The sequence below is a fragment of the Piliocolobus tephrosceles genome, chromosome 5 (genome assembly GCF_002776525.5).
Source record: "Piliocolobus tephrosceles isolate RC106 chromosome 5, ASM277652v3, whole genome shotgun sequence".
Taxonomy (NCBI): Eukaryota; Metazoa; Chordata; class Mammalia; order Primates; family Cercopithecidae; genus Piliocolobus; species Piliocolobus tephrosceles.
In genome coordinates, this window is record NC_045438.1 from 148,451,015 (window position 1) to 148,477,872 (window position 26,858).

The 26,858-nt window shown below is 42.5% G+C and overlaps 1 protein-coding gene across 1 annotated transcript; it reads left to right on the top strand.

The window, feature by feature from the left end:
* Positions 1-26,586, top strand: LOC111541117. Its single transcript, XM_031935706.1, has 5 exons — positions 1-145; positions 2,664-2,755; positions 4,310-4,381; positions 5,299-5,381; positions 25,755-26,586. Exons 1-5 carry the CDS (start codon positions 1-3, stop codon positions 26,359-26,361), a joined length of 999 nt encoding a protein of 332 aa, XP_031791566.1. The 3' UTR covers positions 26,362-26,586.
* The last annotated feature ends 272 nt before the right edge of the window (positions 26,587-26,858 follow it).

A 26,858-nucleotide genomic window follows, 5' to 3' on the forward strand; every position in this document is an offset into this window, starting at 1 on the left:
ATGGGGCCCATGCACGCCCTGTACATGCCTGGCTACTTGTCCCTGCCCAACCGTGACCGCACCGGCGAGATAACGGAGCAGGGTGGTGATTATTCATGCCTCTCAGAAAACTCTATTCAGCTGCTCTGCACAGGGTCTCCACTCGGTCCGTGCCATTGCAGACTTCCATGTGCTTTCCAGGGGCCGACAGAGAGGAAGACGATAAAGCTGGGCGGACGGCATGCTTCCGCCTTCCTGCCGAGATAATGAACTGGAGGAGGCAGAGAAGCCGGGGCCACCTGAAGGACGACCAGCAGCCCTATCTAAACCGTCCAGAGCGCAGGCTGCCATGCACGAGCTGTTTATCGAGAGCCACATGTTTCCGATTGCAGGCTACTGCATGGCTACAATTAGACTTTTTGACTGATGGCCAGTTTAATGAGCCTATTTACAGAGGGTCATTCAACATAGCAATTACACCTATAAATCTATTTGCAGCAGGGCTCGAATAACCTTCTGCACACAGCCTTGTATAAAACTGCCGTCTGATTAATTAACATTAATTTCCCCGCCGTATGGAACCAGCTGCAGTTGGTGTAAATGCTTCCAGCTCCTCTCGGCAGGCCCCCTGCGAATGGCGGCGGTTCTCATGGTGCGGGGTACATTACAGCGGCTGGGAGGGAGGGAAGGGCCGATAGTTGTGTTGTTGCTATTCCAAAGACGCGCTTAGTTTTCCTTCCATCCCTCTGTTCTTTCTCTGGTCCTGTTTGATTGATGTTTCAGGGCAGTGTCATATATAGGGGGCAAAATTCAATTAATTGGATATGAAATATTTATAACCCTGCTGTATGTGTCTATCAGAAAAGAGCCCTTAATAGATCTTCTCATTAGCATGAGCTGGTGACTCATTTCTCCGCTTTCACAGTCATTCGGAATTAAAATCCAATTAATCTAATATCCCTGTGAATGTTATTAAATTATTGGAAAAACTGCATTCAGGAGATAGGGAGAGGGAAAGGAGCTGGCCTGGTGGGTTCTCATTTCCTCTCTGCAAAGCACACAATGCCAGGGGGACCAGCCCCTCTTCCTTTGGGCGCTCAGCTTCCCGCTTTTGGGTTGTGTCTACACTTGGCAAATAAAGCACCGGATTGTGAATCAGGGACTCTCAGCTGCCAATGCTAACACTGCCAAAGCTAATAACACAACAACAACAACAACAACAGAAGCAGCAGCAGCATCAACAAAACCCAGAACACCGGTTTCTGAAACCAGCAAAGTATTTGCAAAATGCAAGATTGTAATTAAGTGAAAAGGTACAATTTGCACTGTTTTAAGCAGCTCTAAAAGAAACGAGTCTCTTTAAGGTGGAAGCAGTTTTAAGAAGGAAAACTGAATTGGAAGCTCCCAGGCTCCATGCAGTTCTAGAATGCTGTGATTTTATGAATTCTTAGTCTGAAGGCCCTGTTAAAAAGTCAGGAATAACAGTCTATGATTTTACAGAAGTGATGAGTTGAACCAAAAGGTAAAGCCTCCTTGTATTTGGAAAAACAGGGACCATTGCTATCATTATTAACAAATGTTTACATCACAGGGCATTTTCTTTGTCCAAAGGTACACGGAGACACTTGAAATTTTGTGCATTTTTTAGAAAAGGGGAGAGAAAAATTACGGCAATTATGATAAGCAGCGTCCTGAAGTTCTGCCAATCGACTAATATTATGATGTTGTGACCCATAATTTGGAGGTCGCCAATTCTAGACTTTAGTTATGACCATGACATAAGGATTCTAGAAACTCCTGAGGGGGCTCTTACATCCCTCTCTCCTTGCAGAATCCAACACTGAAGTTGGACCAACATTGATTGAGTTCCTCCTGTATGTCCAGGACTGTGCCAGGAACAAGGGGTTACAGTGCTATGAGTTACAAAAACATTTATACACGGAAATGCTTCCCCAAAAATGTGATGATGAAAAAGACTTGGATCCTGGCTTTGAGAAGTTCCTAAGTGTGTAAACTGATAATTTAAAATATGATGGGCTGTCTCACTGAAAAGCAATGATAAATGCATGAGGTGCTGGATATGCTAACTACCCTGAGTTAATCATTATACAATGCATGTATGTATTGAAACATCAGACTTTACCCATAAAATGTATAATTACAACGTGTCAATTTAAAACAATTTAAGAAATAGAATGGATTGAAACAATTTGCTGCTGGAGCATAGCAGGGTGATGGAGGGGCGTCAAGGAGAGCTTCCTGGGACACGTACACTGACTCTGGGGTGTAGCGGTGCTGTGTTCCTGGGCGGGCTTAGACTGTTTCTCTAATTATGACAGCTTTCTCCTTCTTGCTGTAGTTTTGTCTTTTCAAGAATGTCATATGAATATGTGATATGATTTGGATGTTGTCCCGTCAAAATCTCATGTTGAAGTACAATCCCCATAAAATATATATATTTATATATAAATATATCATATAATTATATAATATATGATACATATTATATATTACACATATATCTATACACATTGAATAATGTGAATGTACTACTTACTTGAAATTTAAAATTTAAAAGTGGCTGCCCTGTTCCCAAGGTTTCAAGGCCTATTTCCCTGTTTAGAGAGGAGCTCTGGGCACGCAAATAACTTCATGATGATTCGTCTTTCCCCATTTTGAAAAAGAGAGTGATGATCTTTACTCCACTGACCCAGAGATTGCCCTCATGGGAAAGTCAGCGATAAGGAGGTTTCAAGACCTTCCGTGGTCCAGATTGGTTAGTTGAAGAGCTAATACTAGAACTGAAATCTTGGGTTCTCAAATTCTCAAACATTGTCAGGGTAAGAGACCCAGTGAACTTATCTGCTGCTGGTTGTGGTGCCAAAACTCCTAGCAGACAAGTGAAACTTTTGTCCCAAAACATGGAACCATTATTTTGCATATGCATTTCTGAGTGTTAAATTCACAATTGGCCAAGGTTTAAGTAAACAAAGAAGCCTATAATATTTTATACCGGGATTACTTTTGGACCAGCCGGAGGACCTTCTCTGGAGCCGTTTTTCTTTTATTTTATTGATGGGAGCCTCGAGTCCTGTTTATGGTGAGTCCACTCAGCAGGAAATCTGTCACCATCACTCGAGGGAGAAAATGAACTCACAACCTCCCAATGGTTCAACATCAACTTAATTTACATCACAAAACATTTTGAACTCTGAGTATATGCTCAGCCTGCATTAGGAATATCAAGATAAGTCTCTGATCTCAAGAACTCACCTGTAGTGAAATGCCATTTCTCATAAGGCATGTTGTAGTGATAACTTAGGAGGTGGAAAGGGGATGTGGATCGTCATTTTATAGAAAAGAAAACAGATCCAGAGAGGTTAAGTAATAACAGGTAGGAAATCTGGGATTTAAACTTAGGTCTGTTTTACTCCATTGGCCATGGTCTTTCCAATAAACCAGTGATTTATTTTGCCATCAGATTTTAAAATGCTTATTCATATACAATTTTATTTGTCATTTTTTTGGGGAAATTTGGGCATTAAACTTTAGATTGCTAAAATACAGGCTCAAACAAGTATAAAAGTATAAAATCTCCACCCACCTTGGAATACATTTTAGTGAATTAAGTCTTAATATCTTTAATATTTTTAAACCACAAGCCTATCACATCAAGGCCTTAAATCAAACCAATACAAAGTGGTTAAGCAGCTTCCCACAGAGAATTCATCCCAATGGCCAAGAAACAGTATCTGCCTAGTGGACTCCACTAGTCAGAGAAAGGGTGTGCCTATTGCTAAATCTGTTTTATAGAAAGCATTTTTATAAACTGTTTAAGCCAAAAATTTAATAACCTACGATAGACCTTACAGCAAGGAGGCAGCAAGTCCTAGTTGCCCAAGAACTTGGTTAAACAGGTCATTGGCAAAAGATGGTGCATAGGCAAGAAGTCTCAGGAAGCATTTAAAAGTAGACAATGTCAAAAGGCTGTGCCCTCCACATGAACAGCCCCAAGGTCAGTTTGCCTACCTCCCCGCCAATACGACCAGAATTCAAGAGGCAAAGCGTTTGCTCATTCTAGCCATGTCTGTGAGACTGACATTTTTCACTACCATCTGAATTCGATCTCTTTTTAAAGCATGCTAATGGTTTTTAAAGGAATCCTTGTAGCTCCAGTGTCACATCAGGTTAGCAGAGTCTGTGCAAGTTTTGTGATCCATCTCAAACATCCTTACGAATAACAGAACTGCATAGTTATACAAATAAAATAAAAGAGTAGGTGGCAAAGAGGGAGACATTGTGATGTGCTGTAAACCTGCTGAATTTTCAGTGGGATACAGATTTTACAGTCAAGAAATCTGATTTTAAAACCCCCTCTTCCTTTCTCAACAATGATGTCCAGGTATGACAACATACTTGACAGATGTCAGCTTCCCCCATTAGCCAGTTTATGAAATAAGGCAATATTTCTATATTTCTTTAAATTCTTTTAACAGGATCTTATCAAAATATATCCGTAATTTTAGGCATTTCTAAATGTAAAAAAATTAGACGTCCATCCACACTTGAAAAAAAAAACAGGGATGCAACGTTCCCTCATTTTGTCATCGATTTTGAGTGACAATGTAAAAGTTGAGTTTGTGAGTGATGGAGTGTATCTCAGAGAAAGATTATAGCCAATCATCCATGTATAGTGAAGAAAGTGAATAATTTTTTAACTGAAGTGTTTATTAAGTCAATAACCAATATAAACCATCATTCCTAAGGATCCCCTTTCACTCAGCGATTCATATTTTGTGCTGGCAGTAGTAGTTGCTTGAGTAGTTAACGCAGCTCTTTTGGTTTAACTATGTTTCACCATCTTTGTGCTTTTTTATGGAGTGTATAGGACCACAAGGAGCTCTTTTATGTAGGAAAACGCCTAAGAGGAACCCGTTTATTTGGTGGAAAGAATACAGCAATTTGGTGGGTGTATACTTCACCTCAGACTGCGGAGACTGAGGGCTTCCCCAGTACCCTGGAGAAGGCAACAAGGCGTTCTCTGAGATTAATAGCTCCATCACAAGTAAAAATAAATGTCATATGTACATGTAGAGAAACAGGATCCTATTTAGTGGGAGTAGGTAAAGCAGTTACCTTTAAATCTAAACATACAATGGGTTGGGAACTTGGTCTTTCGGGCAAATGCTTATTGAAGTTGAGGGCTGATTCAAGTCAATTTGATAAACTTGGCTCTGTTCCAAGCCCATAACTAGAGAAAAATTTAATAAACTCTTCTTGGATGTATTTCCATGATTTCTTTACCATTTGTATTACTAGTGTCCTCTCTATCCTTCCTCCTTTGTGGACATTATAATTCATATTCCCACTCCAAACTCCACCAAAGACTTTGGTGTCCACTGGTGAGTGGGCTTTTCCAGTGAGGAGACCAGATGGGTCTTCACTTGGCCGCACCCCATTGTGCCAGTGTCCTCTCCACTGAGAATGAAACCAGACCAATTTTACAATAAGCCAGATGCCCATAGAACTGAAGCTTGAGAAACTTATATTTGCGCAATGAGACATGCCTGCTGCCTGTTGCCCAACTCCTCTTCCTTGCCCCTCCTGTTTTCCTCCCCAACTATGTAAACCCCTAACTTCAGTCGGGGAACAAGACAGATTTGAGGCTTGTCTCTGGTCTCTCCAACTGATGTTACCTGTAATAAAGCCTTCTTTCCTGGCAATACTCATTGCCTCAGTGATTGGTTTTCCGTGCAGCAAACAACACGACCTAGGCTAAACCCCTGGCATTCAGTAATGAGAATGGTAGATAGGGGATTTAATGATTTCTCTCTCAGTAGATGGGGAATTTAATGATGATCTGTCGTCCTGATGCCCAGAGACTGGGATATTTTCATGCAGAGAGGCATTGTTTGGGAGAGTTTCTCAAACATCTGTGGCCAATACTCTTTACGAGCCCCTGTTCCTTAAGAGTCAAGAAAGAAAAAACAACAACAAAAAGAAAAAGTTGATATGTCCTTAAGCACCACTTTTACAACAAATACTAAGTCTTCAATATAGGAAAACACTGTTTAGGAGAAAAGGTGTTAGGATGGCAAGAAACAGATACTTAATATTATTGCACTTTATTGATAAGGGACATTGTGCCCAATGCGATAGAGAAAGCAAGCAAACAACCTTTGTGTGACACATAGGAGGTCAGCATGGTGGGCCAGCTCCAGTCACCCCACTGAGGGGTGTCCCTAGGGTACCTTACAAGAGGACGGGTTTTCACATCCACTGGGACTTCTGCCTGGTTCTTCTTGCTGAAGCCAAAATGTCAGGGCTGCCATTCTCCCAACTTTGAGAATCCTTGAGTAGGTACATTTTCCTCTTTTGTCAACTCAGCCCCTTCTAACCTGCTCTGGAATAGCTTGGCCTGTCTGGGTGTCTGTCCTGCTCTTCAGCTCACACACACACAAACTGGCTTCAAAATCATCTGGCCTGCCTCAGCTCATTTTGCTCTGCTCTTCTGGTTAATATACCTCTCTGCTGATGAGGTGGCTTCCTTCCTGCTCTCAGCCACAGTCAGGACTTCTACCTACAACTGAGGCATAGTGTGAGTTTAACTCTCTAGTTTAACAATGCTCTGCAGAATTAGCTTGTCATTTAAAAATGCCTCTTGTGGCTGGGTGTGGTGGCATGCACCTGTAGTCCCAGCTATTTGGGAGGTTGAGGTGAGAGGATTGCTTTAGGCCGGGAGTTTGAGACCAGCCTGGGCAATACAGTGAGACGCTATCCCTACAAAAAATAAAAAATAAATCACCCAGGTGTGACGGCACGTGCCTGTAGTTCCAGCTACTTAGGAGGCTGAGGTGGGAGGACCACTTGAGTCCAGGAGTTCAAGATTACAGTGAGCTATAATTGTACCACTGCACTCCAGCCTGGGTGGGAGCAAGACACTGTCTTTACAAAAAAAAAAAAAAAAAAAAGCCTCTGGTGATCTGGTTTTCACACTATTTACAGACCTTAACTGACACTATGATAGAGTTTTATATTTTAAAAATTACTTTTATGGTTCATTTGATACAAAGATTAATAAAAAATTGTTTACCCTTATAAATATAATATACTAATCTGTGATGCATAAAAGCAGGATCATATTAAATGTGTTTCTTCACAACCTGCCCTTTAACATAGGAATATATAATAGGTTTTTCTCATGTTATTAGGTGTATTAGCTATCTGTTGCTGCATAACAAATTAGCCCAAAGCTTAGCAGCTTTTATAAAACCAACATTTGGTATCGCCCACAGTTTCTGAAGGTCAGAAACACACTTGAGCTGGGTGGTTCTGGCTCATGGTTTCTCACGAGTCTGCAGTCATCTGAAAATTGACTGGGGCTGAAGGGTTTGCTTCAAGCTCACTCACAAGGTCTCTGTTTGTTGCCAGGTGGGTTTCATCAAAGGGCTGCTTCAAGACATGGCAGCTGGCTTCCCCCAGAGTGAGTGATTGGAGAGAGCAAAACTTCTATGTCTTTTATAACCTAGTCTCAGAAGTGGCATACCGTCACTTCTGGCATATTCTATTGGTCACAGTGCTCTGTGGGTCACTAATGTTAGTATAGTATGGGGAGGAGGGCTACACAAGGAGTGGGGATTGTTGGTGGCCGTGTTGAAGTGCGGCTACCACTCTGAGTGTGTGTGTGTGTGTGCACGTGCATGTATTTCATCTGTAATTACTTTGGCCCAAAGGTCTCCCCTCACCCTTACTCCTCCTTAGTACACACAGCATACAGGGCTGGACCAACTTTTGCCGTTCCGCCTCTGTTCTTCTTTTCCCCCTTCACATTTCAACCTGCACTTGAGTTTTGCAGAATGACCTGTACTCTCACCTTAGGCTTCTGCATTTTCTGCACATACTTCCTTCATCTACCTTCAGTCTAGGCATCAGTTCCTCTTAGAAACCTCTCTTGAACCCCCAGTGTAAATTAGCTACCCCTCCTAAGTGTTCTCATGGCACCCCGTCATCCTCTGTCAAATACTTTGATGTTGAATTTTAGTATCATGTGTTGATATGCCTGTCTCTGCTTCTTGAGCATGGGGTCTGGTGTTTTATTAATGGACTTAGGATGTTGCTAGTCCATACTACATGGTCAACATCTTTTGCTGGGAGAATAAGTAAATGAATGAACACATTGTGAAAGTGCCTCAGGGGTTTGTAATCCATGACAGCTTGGCAGATAAGACTTTTGTTTCGCCATCACTGCGACCCCCACCACCACTATCATCATCATCATCTTCATCATCATCATCATCATCACCATCACTATAGTTTTGTTGTTACCTCCCCAGTGAGCTCCAACCTATCCAGAGCTCTGCTGTGTGAGCTTTTCCAGATCCACAGCGTGCCAGCCGGCATTGCAATCAAGTTTTGTTTTCATTATGCAGGCTTCCTGTGAAGTTTTAAATTAATTTTAATCCTCTCCTCACTTTTAAGGCCTCTAAAAAGGGCTGTATTCCCGCCTTCCTTGGTAAACTGGGGCCTATCCCATTTCCCTAGGATGGCTTTCATCCTGGCGAGGGCTGTGTGCTCCCACACCCCTGCACCACTCCGTGCCAGGGCAGCAGGCTTCCAGACTTCCAAGCTGTGGGCGGCCCTCCACCTGGGCTCTGGGGAAGCATGCCCAGTCCATGAGAGCCACGCCAACACCCACCTGGGTCTGATGGATCCTCAGCTTTTTAAAATTCACTCCACAACATGCATTATTTTTTGTTTTATTGTTTGCTTTTACCACTGTTAAAAGTAGACAATATGAAAACAATTATTCTGCAGAGCATTACACATTTCTAACAGCCTTCCTGAAATGTTTGGTCTGAAGTTGCCTCTATGGTTGTGGGAAATATGTGTTGTACATTTTTTTTTTCTCCTTTCTTGATGTAGATTTCCATTTTCTTGCTGAGAATGAGTTAGAAGTTATTCACAGACCCACTCAGGAAAATGAATATAAAGAAATGGAAGTTACTCTCATTATCTCTATTATTTATTTAGTGCTTGCTAGTTCCAAGCTTGGCGTTAAGTATTTTCACATACTTGGTGTCATTAGAGCCTCACGACAACCCTATGCAGCAGATACTATTAACCTCATCTTGCAGAGGTTCAGAGAGTTTAAATAATTTGCTCAAGATCACAGAGCTGGCCGTGCTGAGATGGGGTCTTTTGTCCTCTGATTCTAAAGCTCACTCTCTTGTCACTACCCAAAGTTCTCTCTTTCCCAGCATTTTCCAATTGCCAATTTGCATGAATGGCTTGGTTGCCTGAAGATGAATTTTTCCACCGAGATGAAGAGTTTAGTGATTTGAGAAGTTGTGGAAAGTAAATGTAATGAGATACGGTGCCCATCCTGCTGCTGGGCTTTTAAAGAGAGAGGTGAGCAAAGCAGGTTGGCTGTTTTGGGCTTAGAGCCGAGCCTTCTGGGGCTGTCCCTGGGAAGAACATTGCTGTGTTGTGGGGTGGAGCTTAGTGATGGCATGATGCAGAGACAGGGCCTAAGGGGAGCTGTCTCAAAGCCACTTCCTCCTCCAGGGTTCCTTCCCTGTGGGAGCCATTCTACTTCCCCACCCATGGGGAGCCTGTCTCTGTATTTTTCCCCCAATACTAGTTCTAGGATCCAGATACTAGTAAGTGCCAGGCAGGGATAGATGTCATGCTGACTGATGCTGCTAACTGGATAAACTGTGTGGAGCCTCAGTTTCCCCCAATTCATTGTCAGCAGGCTTTTTAGAACAGGAAGAAATTTGCTGGTCTCTTTAGGAACTATGGCCAGGTTCCCACTATTAGACACACACACATAAGGGTCTCAGATTCATCTCAGGCTTGGGCCTCCCATGTGGTAGCCGAGCCATCAGGCTGGCTGTGAAATGCCTTATTTTATTTTCTACTTAACATCAGGCTGCAAATGAAAATACCTTTTCAACCCCAGTATTATTACCCCTATGGATAGCACCTTTAATGTGCGCTATTCATTGTTATAATGGCCGCACCTGTGTAGCACACGCACACTGGAACTGCAGCAGCTGTGGACTGTAATTGCAAAACATTATTTTCTGTTTCTCCCTGAAAGCTTTTGTGCATGTGCGCGTGTGTGTATCTGTGTCCGTGTGTTTGTTTCATCTATAATGACTCTGGCCCAAAGATTCCCCATCCCTACCCCCCTTTTTAAACACAAAACTAAATGTAAATACACTTATTTCTAAATGCACATTTCAGTGAAAGTCAGATGCAACCCCCCATCCCTCCCCTACACACTCAGTAATGAGACTTCAGAGAGCTACTTCAGAGCGTGTGGTCTGTGGAAAGGTTCATGCAATCGCCGCTGCTGGGCGCAGTGGTCTTTATGCGCGTTGGCACACAGGCTCTCCCATGATTAATGCATTTGTTCCTTGATATTCAGCCCCTGCAGGACAGAGAATCAATTTAGCACTCACAGGCCCAGATTATCACCAGTACCGAAGACATTTCTGCACCAGGGTCTTCCCCATTCAAAACAAAAAGATTTCTTTTTTTCTTTCCTTTTCTTTCTTTTTTTTAAAATTTTTTTTAGAGACAGAGTCTTACTCTATTGCCCAGGTGCCATCTTGGTTTCCTGCAACTTCTGCCTCCTGGGTTCAAGCAATTCTCCTGCCTCAGTCTCCCGAGTCACTGGGAGTACAGGTACTTGCCACTGCACCCGGCTAATTTTTGTATTTTTAGTAGAGATGGGGTTTTACCATGTTGGCCAAGCTGGTCTCAAACTCCTGACCTCAGGTGATCCACCTGCCTTGGCCTCCCAAAGTGCTGGGATTGCAGGCGCGAGACACTGCGCCTGGCCCAAACAAGATTTCTAAGAAGAATGTGTTTTTTTTTTCTATTTTCCTCCATTGGTTCTCATGTCTGGTGGATGAGGAAAGTCTGCAATTTGGTCAAAACAGTTGGCTTTTCTCCTTTCCATGCACTTCTTTCATTTGCAGGGATGCCATGAAGCCTGTGGCTGCATCCAGCCAGAGGATGACTGTGGCGGAAACCAAGGCAACGGTCTAACACAGGATTGAGTTAACACCTTTGATCATGCAGTAGGGCTCCTGGTCAACCACCTGAAGGGTTGGAGAACAGAGGACAAGGCTATCAACAGTGTTAGGGACATGCTGCAACCTGGGGCTTCACCACCGAATTTTCCACCTGCGAAAACATGGATGAGGTGGACAGGGCTGTCAGTTTCATCAGCCACATCCTCAGAAAAACAAATAGAGCTTCTCAGAGAAGTACTGCAGCCTTCCCCTAAGCCCTCGGCGAGATCCTGAATGAAGAAGGACATTGGGTTTATTGCATATTTAAACAGCGTTGAGATCAAGTAATGCGGTCCTCATCCAGCAGAACAATGGACTTCCTCGTCTTCCAGACTCCTCTACATTGGAGACGCAAGCCTCAGGCATAAGCATGGGGAAAATGCTCAGTACTAAGTGGGCAGGCACCTTCTTTGCTGTTTTTCTTCAGCAGGACACAATGCATAGCTGTTCAAATAAAGTGTGTCCACCTTAACTGCCTTATTTTATTGAAAACATTGGTAATGAGAATTGACTGATGGGAAGGGCCTATTACGGTAAAGAAATGTGAGCATTTTAAAAATTCTCAGGATATGAGTACCGGTGTCTTTGTTTCTGAATGCTCAAAATATTACTGATGACTTTAAAATACTTTGAAAAAAATCAAATTCAAGACTATTTGGTTAGATGAATTGGAATCTATGATTAAAAGACAGAAGTGGTAATTAAAAAAAAAAAACTGTAAAGAGAAAACCTGGTTGAGAATCTACCCACCATTCTTCAAACCCTGTAAGAGTTAGGAAGTCCATGAATGAGATTTTTTTAAATCTGGTAAACTTTGTCAGTGTGATTATTTCTGTCTTGAAGAATCTGTTTAACTGGCGAAGTGGGCTTTCTGTTCTGTTAGGCATATGATTAGTGCTTTTATAGTGACTTGATTTTTTGAGGCTATCAGTGCTGTGCAGGTAGAATAATAGAAAAGCCACGGCAAAATTATTTATTAACTCATGTAAATGAGTTTATAAATAAGCTGGAGAGCAGGGCTGTGGTGAATGCCTACTGAGCTTTTGTCCAGAAGGTGGCAACATTTCCTTAAGAATTTGGGAGAAAATGCTGGCTTCAGAAAATGACGATTTATCTTAGGACATTGTGTTCTGTTCTCTTTTCCAAGGTACAGCACAAAATACACGTCCCCACACCCATGCTCCCTCCTTATTCTCAACAGATTCCAGGGAAAAATCTTGCTGTTTCTTCTCTCTCTCTTTCTCTCTGGAGAGTAAATTTACATTGTTAAGATTTTCCAGCTGAAATGAGTTTATGCTGAAATGAATTTATGTAGCTGAAAATATTAGATTCTTCGTCTCCCCATTTCACTTCATCTCTCAGAAAGATGGTGTTTTTGGAGAAAAGGGACCATGTGAAGAGTCACTTACATTTCTAGCAGGTGAATCGGATGCCCACTCATAACTGTGAACATGTCTTACTTTCTGAAAATCCCAGCAAACCTCAAGGTGACTATTTGCAGCAATAGCACTTTGCTACACTGGATTGCTCTCTTGTTTCTTAATGTTTTGTTCATGCAAACATTAAGATTCAGGAGCAAGACAGAAGAGAGTGAGGACACTTGTTTGGGCCGAAGGAGTGAAAATAAAACAAGGGATTAGGTTGTCCAGATATGAACAGTCCGAATCCTGCATGTAGCCCAGTGTCTTAATAACAAGTTGGGGAATCCTGCTCAGGAACTGGAAATGTTGCTTTGGTCATCTCTACTCCACCCCTAGTCCCTCATTTCCCAGTATATTTTAATTTTGGGAAGGCATGGTGGTTGAAAACACACACATACATATACAAAAATGGGTCTGTTTTAAAGTAACTTTGAATATTCATTACTTTACCCATGACTTTTGTTTCTGACTAGCATATCTATGTGTAACATATTTCTTTCCTAGTTCAAAAAGAAAGTTGTAGTCAACTGTTAGAAAAGAAAATCTGAGTTAATTAAATATTATTTAGTTATCGAAATTGCTCCGAATTACAATAAAAGAATAAAATAACATTTGTTTGTTTGTTTGTGTTTTTGAGACAGGGTATTGCTCTGTTGCTCAGGCTGGAGTGCAGCGGTATGACCCCAGTTCGCTGCAGCTTTCACCTCCCTGGGCTCAAGTGATCCTTCCACCTCAGCCTTCCGAATAGCTGGGACTACAGGCGAAATGTAATTGGGCTGTTGATTCTTTGTGTTTATGTATCATCTCAGGATCATGCCTTTCAGTCTTTCATGCTAGAAATGCATTCCTAGTAGATTACTTACTAGCCAGTCTTGCTGTTCTTACTCCTGTTCTCTCTCTCTCTGTCTCTCTGTCTCTCTCTCTCTCTCACACACACACACACACACAGAGTTTCCAGTAGGACATGCACTTCACCTTCTTACCTCTGGCTCAAGTATCCCCATTGCAATCCATAATCCATAATTCATAATCCCCCTTGTGCAGAGAATAGAAAGTGCTCTCTCCAAGGTTGGAGAAGGCATTCAGATGGCCCCATGTGCTCCACACACCAGACATGAAACCCTTCATTCCTTGTTTCTGTAGTCATCATGGGGCTGCTTCTCTCTCAGACCTCATGAGAAGACTTACTAGGAGTCTCTCTCCCTCCCCTCACCCTTGTACCCCTGAGTTTCTCCTTTCCCTGGCCCTGCCTCACCACACAGCCAGTTGTTCCATTCCTGTCTCATTCCTGTCTCATTCCTGACAGAGCAGAAGAGCTCCCTGATCTGCCCAAGAGACGGTGCACGTGTGGGATAACCCAGATCCAGCATGAAGGATGAGAAGACAAAATGTCCAGCTACCTGGGCACATCCACTTGAAGAATTTAAAAGCAAAAAATGTCTAAATAATGCATACACATAATACATAATACATAATATAGTATAACATACGATACAAAATCACATGGTCAAAGGATTAAATTTTGTTTGTTTTTTTTTTGGAGATAGAGTTTTGCTCTGTTGCCTAGGTTGGAGTGTAGTGGTGCCATCATGGGTCACTGTAGCCTCGACTTCCTGGGCTCAAGAGAGCCTCCCACCTCAGCCTCCTGAAGAGCTGGGACTACAGGCATGGGCCACTGTGCCCAGCCGATTTTATTTTTTATTTCTAAAGAGATGGGGTCTCCCTATTTTACCTAGGCTGTTCTCAAACTCTTGCCTCAAGTAATCCTCCTGCCTTGGCCTCCCAATGTGCTGGGATTACAGGTGTGAGCCGCTGCACCCAGCCAAAATTTTGTCTTTTTGAAGCCAGTAACATCTTCTCCAAGGCTCAGAATTTTTCATCTACACATGTAGCTAATTGAGACTTCCTGAAGCTGCTGAACCCGAGAGGCAAATTTGCTCATGCTACACTTTTCTGCTCAAAGCAATCCTGGCCTCTTTATTGTTCTCATCTTGTACACAAGCCACTGTCTGCTGGGTAGGTGCGGGGGCAGTTAGGGCAGGGGACACCACCTTTAGCAAAATTCTAGAAACCTAGTCTGATTTGTAGTTGTGCCACTGCCTCGTTGGATCTTTCACATTTCCCACCCCTGACTCTCACCCCTCACCCCAGATGGCACGCAATCTCCTAGCCGTGAGGCCATTTATGTCCTCACTGTCTTCTGAGACAGAGTGGTTGGCCTTTCCTGCTTCCTGGGCTGGTGATCATGGAGAAATACTGGTTCCATCTGGCTTTGGGCCATTTGCCCCTTTTTTTAAAGCCCCCACCCGAGAGCATCCTCATTCTCACCCAGCCTGCGTGGGTCCTTTATGCATCCTCACAGTGAGGCATGTGGTTATCTGAGTCCCCATGAACGCTACTGGGGCAGGAATGTCAGAAGACTCACCAGGCCACTCCTCTGATGAGGCTGTGCCTATGCCCTGGGCCATGGGGAAGGCTTGCCACTATACCCTGCTATAGCCCAGGAAGGTGCCACTGGCGGGTTCTCATATACCTTGCTGGATATTTTTTCTATTTATTTATTTTTTTGTTTTTTTGAGGCAGAATCTTGCTCTGTCTCCCAGGCTGGTGTGCAGTGGCATGATCTTGGCTCACTGCAACCTCTGCCTCCCGGGTTCAAGCGATTTTTCTGCCTCAGCCTCCTCAGTAGCTGGGATTATAGGCGTGTGACACCACGCTCAGCTAATTTTTGTATTTTTAGTAGAGATGGGGTTTCACCATGTTGGCCGGGCTGGTCTCGAACTCCTGACTTCAGGTGATCCACTCACCTCAGCCTCTGAAAGTGCTGGGATTACAGGCATGACCCACCGCACCCAGCCCTTACTGGATATTTTAAAAGCTGCTCCACCCCAGAGTGGACTGGGGGAACCTTGATATTGGACCTTGCTTTCTTGGCCTTTCTCATCTCCTCTTCCCATGATCTCCTTCTGGGGGCAGCCTCTAGACTTTTCTTAAAGGTTCAGAATTTTCCATCTGTATGTGTTCCTCTTTGGCAAATCCTCTTTCCACTTTAGGGCAACAAGCGTAATGGCCTGTCATCAGCAGAATGGGAATCTTATCTACATTATAGAAGAAAGTCTGAGACCTGAGCCCTCCGGCTTGTTTCCTGATACAGGAAAGAATTTAGAAGATTTTCTTTCTCTCTCTCTCTCTCTCTCTCTCTCTCCTGTCTACAAAAATCTATCAAGCTATCATCTTTCCCAGCTTTGAATGCTGAAAGCTAAATTCAAACACGCTATTTCTCTTGAATTTGTCTTGATAATCCTAATGCCTTCTACAGTAGCCTGCCCTACGGTAGATGCTTCCAGATGAGAGGAGGTAACGTATTATGTACAGGAATGCACAGTAAGATTTCTTGCCTCTTTCACATTAATTTCACTCATGCCTGTAAAAGAGGGTCCCTCCCTGCCCCAAGCTCTATGCAGAGGAAATGTTGCTTCCCTTTTCTGGTAGTTCTGTCGGTGCAAACACCTCAACTGATTGGTTTGGAGTAAATGATAGTATAGGGTAACTTGTGGCAAAATGCAAGTTTGGATTTGGGTTTTAGTGAATATGTTTAAGTTACTGACTTACTCTAATTTACTTACAGACAGTATCCCATAATTTAAATTCCCATCTGGTAAAATTATTAAGTAAAGTACATGTGACGTTTGTGGGTGTGGTGGGGTGTGTTTGTGGCATGGATGTGTGAGGCGTGTGTGCGTATGGAGGTGTGTATTTGGAGGGTTGGGATGGGCAGAGGGAGTGTCTAGGAAAGTCCAGTTTCCACTGCCATTCAATCTTTTTTTTTTTTCCTGAGGCAGAGTTTTACTCTTGTTGCCCAGGCTAGAGTGCAATGGCGCGATCTCGGCTCACAGCAACCTCCGCCTCACAGGTTCAAGTAATTCTTCTGCCTCAGCCTCCCGAGTTACAGGCGCCAACCACCGTGCCTGGCCAACTTTGTTTTTGTATTTTTAGTGGAGACGGGGTTTCACCATATTAGCCAGGCTGGTCTCAAACTCCTGGCCTCAGGTGATCCACCCACCTCGGCCTCTCAAAGTGCTGGGATTACAGATGTGAGCCACTGCACCTGGCCTGCTGTTCAATATTTAACTTACTGCTGACAATAATTAAAAAAAAAAAAGTAGATTCTTGCCACTGGCACCAAACTCAGCTCAGCACTTTCATTCTTGACAGTTTGGGCTGACATTTAGAAAACTTTTTTGGGGGGGTCATTCTCAGGACAAGATGGTTTCCTAATGAAAAAGCCACCACTCTTCTAGCAAAACTGCAGTGGGTTGCACTGAGAGTATCACAGGCCCGTTGAATACAGAAGCTCTTGGTTCCCCAGCCTCCTGGTGCTCTGTGGGAGCCTGAGTCATAGAGAAGACCTGCACCATTAGAAATCCTAGAAGTCACTGAATACTGAAGAAATCTCAGAATTCTCATGAAGAATTTCTTTCTATTGGTTAAGCCCAGATGGTCTGCAAAATACAAAAAATGATGATAAGATACGTTGATTGAGGATCACAGCTGCACCTCCAACCGTCAATGCCAGCAGGTTGTTTGTTGGATCTGAGGTCTCAGTTTAGTTCCTTACTGTTGGTTAACAGGAGATTATAAACTGGAATTTCAATGGCATGTGTGAAGCTCAGCCTTAGTCAATATTTACACATAATGATCGTTCTCATCAAGGCATAAGGACTTAGTTATGAAATGATTATATACCACAACCTATCTATAAACAAGATTTTAATTATCATCATCAGCAGCAGCAACAACAAACATTTTTGAAGGAGCTACCCTGTGCCCTGATTGAATTAATGAATTTGTTAATCGTTGTTTTCTGTCTCCGTAAACATTTGCCAAGTTCAATCTCAGTCAAAGTACCTGGGGACCAGAACATGAGACCTCATTGCTTAAAAGGATGATCTTTTTTCTTATAAGGGATTATAAGATATGAAGAGATTTTTGCTTGTGCTTGAAAGTATAACTAAAGTTTTCTCAGCAATACCAGTCAGACAGGGCACAGTTGAAGTCCATGTCTAGAGGGGACTTTTTCCAGAACCTCTAGCAGTGGGATTCCTATATATGGAGGCCCCAGTTTCCTGGCAGAGTCTCCAAGCCTTGGGCACATTTGCCTTGCCAGTCCTCTTGCTCTGGTGCCCTGTGATTCCCTTGCTGTTTGTCTGCTGTGTGTCCATTGCAAGGCTGTGTGTCCATGTCATGGCTCTCAATAGTCCCTGCCTAAACATGACCTCTGTTATCTGCTTGGTCCTCAGGGCCCTTTCAAGCCAGCTCTAGGTGCCAGTGCTGTCCTGTGGGGAAGCTTCTCTCTTCCTCTTCAGCACTCCCTGCTGGCATGGATCTGGTCAGCCCTTTGGTCATGAATAAGGTGACCTCTCCACAAATGTCCAGCTAGATTTTAGGCTCAAGGGTAAGCTGGTCTGTGTTTGCAAATTACCGCCAGGCTTTTGGTCTTGTGATTCTTTCAGCTCATCTTCCTATTCCATTGAATTTAGTGCTACTCCAAGCCCATGGGAACCTCTGCCCAGAATCCCTTGAGGGATGGGTGGGAAGGCACACGGCGGTGCTGCCTGAAACACCCATGATAATTTCTTGGTTCTCACACTTAGCCAGTGTGCCTGGGGGTGGTGCCTCCTGAGTGTAGCTCCTAAGACTTCTCTGTCTGGGAGAGTTGGTCTTACCCAGTTCCCAAGCCAGGAAGTCAAGGGCAACTCATCTGCTTATTTATGACACCGATGGGATGGGATAATTTCCTAAGATTTCAGTTTTGCTTCCTTCTTGGAGTCACTTCCATCCTTCCCATTTCTAACCGAAATCCAGGCTTTGCCTTCTGTTGCCTCAAAAGCAGAAGGTCTTCCTGATTTTTGAAAAAGCCTAAGCTCAGATGAGATTAGATTTCACCAGAGAAGGCTGGGAGAGCCCAGAATGCTTTTGAGAGCATTGAGCAGGGAGGGGAGAGAAGGTTGGAGGTTGATGAGTTTCATCAGTAGTGGGGTGCATGTCCCCTCTAGTGGCAGCCACCCAAGGGAGCAGCATGACTCAAATGGGACACCTGTTTGATGTACCTCAAAGGCAGGGCACTTCCAGTTTTGGTGAGGATTTTCTGAACCCCACAAATGGAACAGAAGCAGATGAGTGGCCCTATCCCAAAGGGCCAGGACCATGGAGACCCTGGTGGTTTTCTGTGTCTCCCGATGTCTCATAACAAGTGGGCCTCCCCAGTGTCTCGTCCTGCTTCAGACCCGGGGACTTTTATGTGACCTTTGGTTGGAGAGCTCCAGTAATGACTGAGTTTGACTTTTCTACCTCTCAGGAGAGTGGGGATTAGAATTGGACTTAAGTTGATTTAGAGAAAAATAAGCAGGCTGGGTGCGGTGGCTCACGCCTGTAATCCCAGCACTTTGGGAGGTCGAGGTGGGTGGATCACCTGAGGTCAGGAGTTGGAGACCAGCCTGGCCAACATGGCAAAACCCCATCTCTACTAAAAATACAAAAATTTGCCAGGTGTGGTGTGCACCTGTAATCCCAGCTATTTAGGAGGCTGAGGCAGGAGAATCACTTGAACCCAGGAGGCAGAGGTTGCAGCGAGCCTAGATCATGCCACTGCACTCCAGCCTGGGTGACAGAGTGAGACTTTATCTCAAAAAAAAAAAAAAAAAAAAAAAAAAAGAAAAGAAAAGAAAGAAAACAGAAAAATAAGGAAATGTGATATTTCTTGTACTCTCTGTGCTGGTGAATGGTCATTGACTGGCTACATTCTGTCTGGTTTGGCACCTTTCAGGAGGTCCCATCACAAATGAAATTTCTGCTGCTCCACTTTGACAGGTTTGATGTTATGTCATGAGCATGCTCAGTGGACAACCTTGTGGAACCCTAATGACCAAAGAAGACCTAACACTTATAATCCATATTCTAGTTTGTTAATAAAGAAGGATTTCTTATTGTGTTGCAAAGTCTAGGTTAGACGAAAGCAGCAGGTTGAACTTGTTCCAGGTAATAGGTTTCTTAGTGGCTGAGCAGCCTGCACACACAAAGGTAGGATATACAGAGAGCAAGAAGCAGAACAAGTGGGTGAACAATGGTTTGGATTGTGAAATTATGTTAAACTTTCCAGTAGATCGCCTGGTTTGGGAGGGAGCCTTCATTCAATGAATAATTTATACCACTTTCTAATGGCTGCCCATGTGGCCCTGAACTAGATAGAAATTGTGTATTTCAAAATACCAATGAGTAAATTTCAAATATCGCACCACAAAGAAGAAGTGAAGCAATGGATATGTTAATTTGATTTAATTAACTTGATTTAATCTTTACACATTGTATACATATATTAAAATATCACATTGTACCTTACAAATGGATACAATTATGATTTGTCAATAAAAATAGGAATAAAAAAGAAATTGCTACAATAAGAACTACTGCTATTTATTACCTTAAACTGCCTACTGTTGATCTTAGGAATTTAAACACAATGGCAGCAGCTCTCTGTCTTCTACCTGGAGGTTTTCTGTACACAGCAGATGATTGTCACTACATGTATAGAAGGTCTGAAGACTCTTCCTTTGGAAGACTTTAACATTGTAGGCATGAATGGGGAAATCCTAGGGGCACAGCGAGACCTTGTTAAGGAGGGGGCTTCCTGTTCACGTCTTTCTTTACTAAGAAAATTTAGGAGATATACGATGGAGAATAGTACGCATGGTCTGTAGCACACACATTTAGGTCACGTGCCTTCCTCTGCCTTATTTATCCATTCAGGAAGATATGCACTTGTCCTGACCACCCCCTCACTTCCACCCCAGTAATGGTAATAATCAAACTTATAATACATAACAAAATTCAAATAACTTACCAAAGCACTAAACAATCTTACTCCCTGGTCATTAGGTCATCAACTAAACACACTTGCTTGGTTGGCTTTTTTTTTTTTTTTTTTTGGAAACAGGGTTTCACTCTGTTGCACAGGCTGGAGTGCAGTGGCACAGACATGGCTCACTGCAGCACCAATTCCCTGAGCTCAGGTGATCCTCCCACCACAGCCTCCTGAATAGCTAGGACACAGGCAAATGCCACATGGCTAGTTAAAGAAAATTTGTAGTAACAGAGGTCTCTCTATGTTGCTCTGGCTCATCTCAAACTCCTGGCCTCAGGCGATCCTCCCACTTCAGCCTCCCTAAGTTCTGGAATTACAACAAGTGTGAGCCACCGTGCCCAGCCTGTTTCACCATTTCAAAAAATTTTTACTAATTTGTTTTTTTCTGAAATAGAAGATACAAATTTGCACCTTCTACACTATACTTTGACTATGTGAATTAATAAGCCAGAGTCTAGGAAATGAAACAACCACCACCATTCACAAAACATCATTCTAAATGCAGAAAAAAACAAGTGATCCCATTTGAGGGTGAGGAAAGGCTATATGCATGAATTAAGTGACCTTTATGTACCAGCCACTTCATATATGTTATTTCATTTATGAGCCAGGCTCTAGTGTAACCATTTTACAGATACAGAAATGGAGTCTTAGAGAGGTTAAGATATTGATTAGGGTCTCATATAGGCAGTTCCATGGAACTGAAATTTTGAACGTGGTCTATTTGCAGCTAGCTAAATTCATACTGGTTGCATTCTACCACATTGCTTTCTAGACTTAGAAACTGAAACAGGGAGCAGAGTTGTTGCAGAAAGAAGGGATTTGAGAAATCTGGAACCACAGGATTTTATAGAACTGGTGAAGAAATGGAACCTATGAAGTAACTGGCCAATTACTTGATCATGTTATGAGACAGAGAGATGATAGCTCATCCTGGAGCATGGTCTAAATTGTTGCATTTAGATTAAAGTGTTTGAGAAATCTACAAGAGGGTTAAACTACAATCACTTTCTATTGCTTTATTTAAGTCATCGAAAAGATTAACATTTAGTAAGCTGAACTGAAATGACATGGGCAAAGCTAATAAGAAGTAATTTTGCTTTTGACAGATTTCCTTCTTATTCCTTCACTCTCTCCAGATGGAGGGTAATGTAAACGTCATATCATAGGAAGAAATGCCTATTGATTGATTAAACATCGATGATGGTGCTCTGTCTCCATCTGAGTATATGAAAGTGACTGTTTTCAAAATTAACCCTTTTCTGGGTCCTACACATGTTATGAAGATGCATCCTGAATTTTGGAAGCCAGACTGCCCACAGCTGTGCAATTACGTAAAGTAGGCTATTTTCCAGCCATCATTTGCACACAATGGTAAAAAGCTACTTTTGTAGTTTAGTTTAGATACAACACACATTGGAATACTGTTATTGACTTTATTTCTTCGAGCACACATGATGTTCCTAATTATTTGGGACTTTCCTTTTACTGCACAATAAACAGATTTTCTCAGAGTGCAAGTTCACCATGCAAGAGTTGCCCATATAGTGGAAATAAAAATCTTTAACTTATTTATTGGCTAGGCAGTCTTTCTGGCCTGATAAGAAATAAATGTATATCCTTTCCTGCAGTCAGAGTGAACACTAAAAGAGGGATAATTATCTACTTTGTTTTATTTTTTTAAATCTGAATAGCAGCCTTTCTAGAGTGTACAATCTTTCATTTGGTTTGTGAATTTAGAGCATGAGAATTGCTGTTGGTTTAGACCTGCAATTTATCTCACCCAGAGCTCTGTCCTTGACAGGGGTCCTAGGGACAGACCTAATGACTAGATCTGGTTGTCTTGGACATCAATCTAAAAAGCCTAGTTATATAATCCAATATATTCATTGTTTTCATTCAGCAACAACTTATTACTACCATGAGCGAGGCATTGTTACCCACTGCAGAGGACACAAAAATGTATGGGACACAATCACCGCCTTTAGAATTTAGTGAAGAAAGTAAAATCTGCATACATAGATCTAGGTATAAGGTAGACAATAATAATCGCTGCGAGAGAAGGCAAATTACTGTAGGAGGATTTAGACAACAGAGGTAATTAATATTAGACCATATATTAAGAATGCATTATGCATGAATTTATCTAAATACTTCATGAACATTTTCCTTACCATTTCTTTTCTAAACCAGAACTTTTTATTTCATTGATACATGGTGCATGGGATGACAAGTCATAAGTTAACCTGTCTCCAAAGATTTAGGAATAGTTTTATTTCTTCAAAAAGTTTCCAGTTTCATCCCCCTTATTCTTGTAATGAAATTACTTAACAGAATCTAATATATAGTTAGGTGCTGACTAGTTACAGATTTCTAATAGGTCAGCATTCGGGACTTCAACAGCTATGAATCAAAAGTAGATTAGTGTGAAAAGAGGCACCTCTAGGTTAGCAAGATACATGATTTAATAGGTAGGATAAAATATTTGGTGCGATTTCCAATTTTGCCACTTGTTCACTGGATAGTCACTTAACTGCTCTATATTTTAGTTTTCATAGCAATAAAATGCAGATAATAAGATTTCAGCAGCCATTATAGAAAATTAATGGTAGAAAAGGTCTTTAGAATCCTAATTTTTTTAAAAAAAACATCATTCCTTCTTTGTTCAGGTATAATACGCAGGAAGAGAAGTTAAAGTACCCCTAAAATAACGTTATGAGCATTTTACACATGCATAAAAATATTTTGTAAAATGATATAACTTGTGTCTTGTCATTGCTCTGTTATTTAATTCACGTCATCCTTATCCTTTTTGAAATATTTTATTTCCTCTGAAAGAAAATTAATATCAATATTTTAAAAAATGCTCTCTGGACGTTCCTCTTTCTGTGGGCCCCTGTTTCTGTTGGCCAGTGATGCCATTTACACCTAGATTTACCTTTATGTCAGGGGAGAAGACGGCTCTTCATGAAAGCTCTGCAGCCTTCATGGTGGACAGATCTCTTTCTGAAGGTGACCTGCTTTCAGCACCGACAGGGGCTCCTGAGATGAAATCAGTTTCAAGAGCTCTCTGGCTTTGAAGTGAGTTTTGTGGTGATGTCTTTTTTTTCCCCCTCCAGTTCATGCTTCTGGCACAAAACAAACTTTATGAGTCCACTCAACTTGTCAGTGAGTAGGAAAAAAAATCTACCAAGTGAATGCCTGTAAGCTCTAGTACCTCAGGGATTCTAATCCATGCTTGCTTGACTGGTGAGTGCTTCTACTTCAAGAGAAAAAACAAATTCTCCTGGCAAACTACTTGGATACTGTTTCCCAGGAGTTAAAAGAACAAAACCTGAGAGGTAGCATTGGTTCCTCTGGATGGATTCCCGACCAACTTCAGTGTTGGCTAATAACTTTAGCTGTGTGTGTGTGTGTGTGTGTGTGTGTGTGTGTGTGTGTGTGTTCCATCAAGAACATGGAGGCTACTGGACTGTACCACCCCTAGGCCTGGGCAAGAGGAGCTTCTGCCCTGTGCCCTGATCTTTAGAGAGCATCATTCTGGCCACATACCTGAGCTCCTCCATACAGGGCAAGGGGTGTGTGAAGCTAAGGGGGACATGTCCACCCAGAACCACATTTCCTTTTCTACATTATGCGATGAGTACCCAGAACCTCAGAATTCCTTGCACAGATTACCATGAGCCTGTTTATAGGTCCTCCATGGACTTCTTCCAGAATCTTTTCTCCCAAGGATGGCTGAACCCACTGTGCATGCATCTCTAGGCTCAAGGGGTGGCTAAGGGGTGGCTAAGGAGTGGCTGTTTCCAGAGGGATGTGGCCTGAGTCTGGGCTTGCAGGCTTGGGGTCCACATGTGTCCTTGCAGGTTTCTCATGGTGTACTGTGGGGCCAGAAATAGGAAGACAAGAGAATTAGGTCATGGGCTGGGGTGGCTCTCCCAGGTCTCTGTATTCCAGCATAGAACTCTGAGGAGTCCAAAACTCTAGATGAGGAGTTGGCTTCCCAAATATTAAAGAAGGTATATCTGTCAAGATAGGCATATTCTATTAAACATGTCTATCTGACATATTTTACTTAACTAATTTTTGCTTGATTGATAAATTTTAAATATTTGGATATGGACATGCGAATATCTACTTATACTTTTGCCCTGGGCTCAGAACATATAAGAAATGGGGTACAACCAGATATGCACTCCTTCCTGCTCCTCACATGCTATCATAGGGAGGTCTGAACTCTTCCTTCACCAGTCTCAGAGGATAAGGTTCCTCTTCCAAGTTTTAAGCACCACCCCTTGATTCCAACCCCTCATATCTTTCTATATCTTGTGTCACGAATTGTCTTTTTTAAATTAGATTTCCTTATCTTATTAATGATAGGTCTCTTACATCAGTAAGAATGACTGTTATTAAAAAGTCAAAAATAACAGAGGCTGGCAAGGTTGCTGAGAAAAAAGTGGATGCTTATACACTATTGATGGGAGTGGGCATTAGTTCAACCATTGTGGAAAGCTGTGTGGTAATTCCTCAAAGAGCTAAGAACAGAAATACCAGTTGATCTAGCAATCCCATTACTGGGTATATACCCAAAGGAATGGAAATTACTCTAACATAAAGACACATGCACGTGTGTGTTCACTGCAGCACTATTCACAATAGCAAAGACATGGAATCAACCTCAATGCCCATCAATGGTAGACTGGATAAAGAAAATGTGGTACATATAGGTACATATACACTTTGGGGGGAATACTATGCGGCCATAGAAAAGAATGAGTTCATGTCCTTTGCAGGGACATGGATGGAGCTGGAGATCATTATCCTTAGCAAACTAATGCAGGAAAAGAAAACCAAATACTGCATGTTCTCACTTACTTATAAGTAGGAGCTAAATGATGAGAATGCATGGATACAAAAAGGGGAACAACAGACACTGGGGCTTACCTGAGGGTGGAGAGTGGGAGGAGGGAGAGGAGCAAAAAAGATAACTACCTGGGTGATGAAATAATCTGTACAACAAACTCCCATGGCATGAGTTTACCTATACAACAAACCCACACTATTGAGTCAGTAGCTCCCACTGGTCTCTCTTCCTTTCAATCCTGGCTGAATATTGTCTGTCTTTATATTTCTACCAGAATAATTTATCTGAAACAAAAATCTGATGAAGTCATTCTCCTTAAAAATCATTGATAGCTACAGCATAAATACAAAGTTATTTAACATAGTATACACAGCCCTCTGTGATCTACCCACTGTTTATCTTTTCCTTTCTGTGCCTTGTCACAACTTGTGTTAAAGTTATATTCCGTTTCCGGTTCTAGGTGCTTCAGGAGCTGTGGCTTAAAGTGCAGACGTGGCCAAGTCCGAGAACCACACCACACACAACCAGTCCCAAAAATGGCACAGAAATAGCATCAAGAAACTCCGAATACAAAGATACAAATCTCTTAAGGGGGTGGACCCCAAATTCCTGAGGAACATGTGCTCTGCCAAAAAGCACAAGAAGAAGGGCCTAAAGAAGATGCAGGTCAACAGTGCCAAAACCACGTGCCGTGGCTATCAAGGCCCTCGTAAGCCCAAGGAGGTTAAACCCAAGATCCCAAAGGGTGTCAGCTGCAAGCTCAATCGACTTGCCTACATTGCCCACTGCAAGCTTAGGAAGCATGCTCGTGCCTGCATTGCCAAGGGGCGCAGGCTGTGCCAGCCAAAGGCCAAGACCAAGGACCAAACCAAGGCCCAGGCTGCAGCTCCAGCTTCAGTTCCAGCTCAGGCTCCCAAAGGTGCCCAGACCCCTCCAAAGGCTTCAGAGAAGAGATCTCAGCCTGCCAACATGAGGACAAAAGGACTGGGGTGGTCCCCGTGGGCTGCTGTCTGCATGGGGCTGGTGTCCTCCTGTGCTATTTGTACAAATAAACCTGAGGCAGGATTTTTTTTTAAAGTTATATTTCAGTAATGTTGCCCTCTTATGCAACCCTCCTCCTCAAAACGGACACTTACCTAGCTGCCTCACACAAATGAGCCTTTTTTTTCTTCAATTTCCTGTCTGTCTGAAATACTTTTGTTAACTGTCACTCCTAAATTCTGGTCCCAAATTATCTCCTCTTTGAAACCTATCCTGCTTCACCACTCCCAAAAACTCAGCTAGAGCCCCCAATTCTGGGATCTCATTGTACCCTTTGAATGCCTGTATCCCTACACTTACTACATTGTATTGAAAAAAAAAAACATATTTATGGATAATTCCTCTCTCTATTCTTAGCAATTCTAGAATTTGGAGTCTGTCCGCCTTGTCTTGCTACCTCAGCACAAAAGGTATTTAATGTGTTGAGTAGCATCATCCCACTCTCCAGTATGTCATAACGTTTACGTTCTTTGTTGTACAGAGAAGTAATGGCTTTAGCAATGGAAGGAAGCTATTCCTCTTCACTTCTTCCTCACCGAATAACTCTA

What these genes read in the sequence shown, in the direction of transcription:
- LOC111541117 (XM_031935706.1), top strand. Translation starts at nt 1, where the DNA reads ATGGGGCCCATGCACGCCCTGTACATGCCTGGCTACTTGTCCCTGCCC. An exon ending in ACCTTCCGTGGTCCAGATTG is followed by an intron (nt 2,756 to 4,309) that starts GTTAGTTGAAGA and finishes CTGAATTTTCAG; the next exon opens with TGGGATACAGATTTTACAGT. An exon ending in TTCTCAACAATGATGTCCAG is followed by an intron (nt 4,382 to 5,298) that starts GTATGACAACAT and finishes TTGTATTACTAG; the next exon opens with TGTCCTCTCTATCCTTCCTC.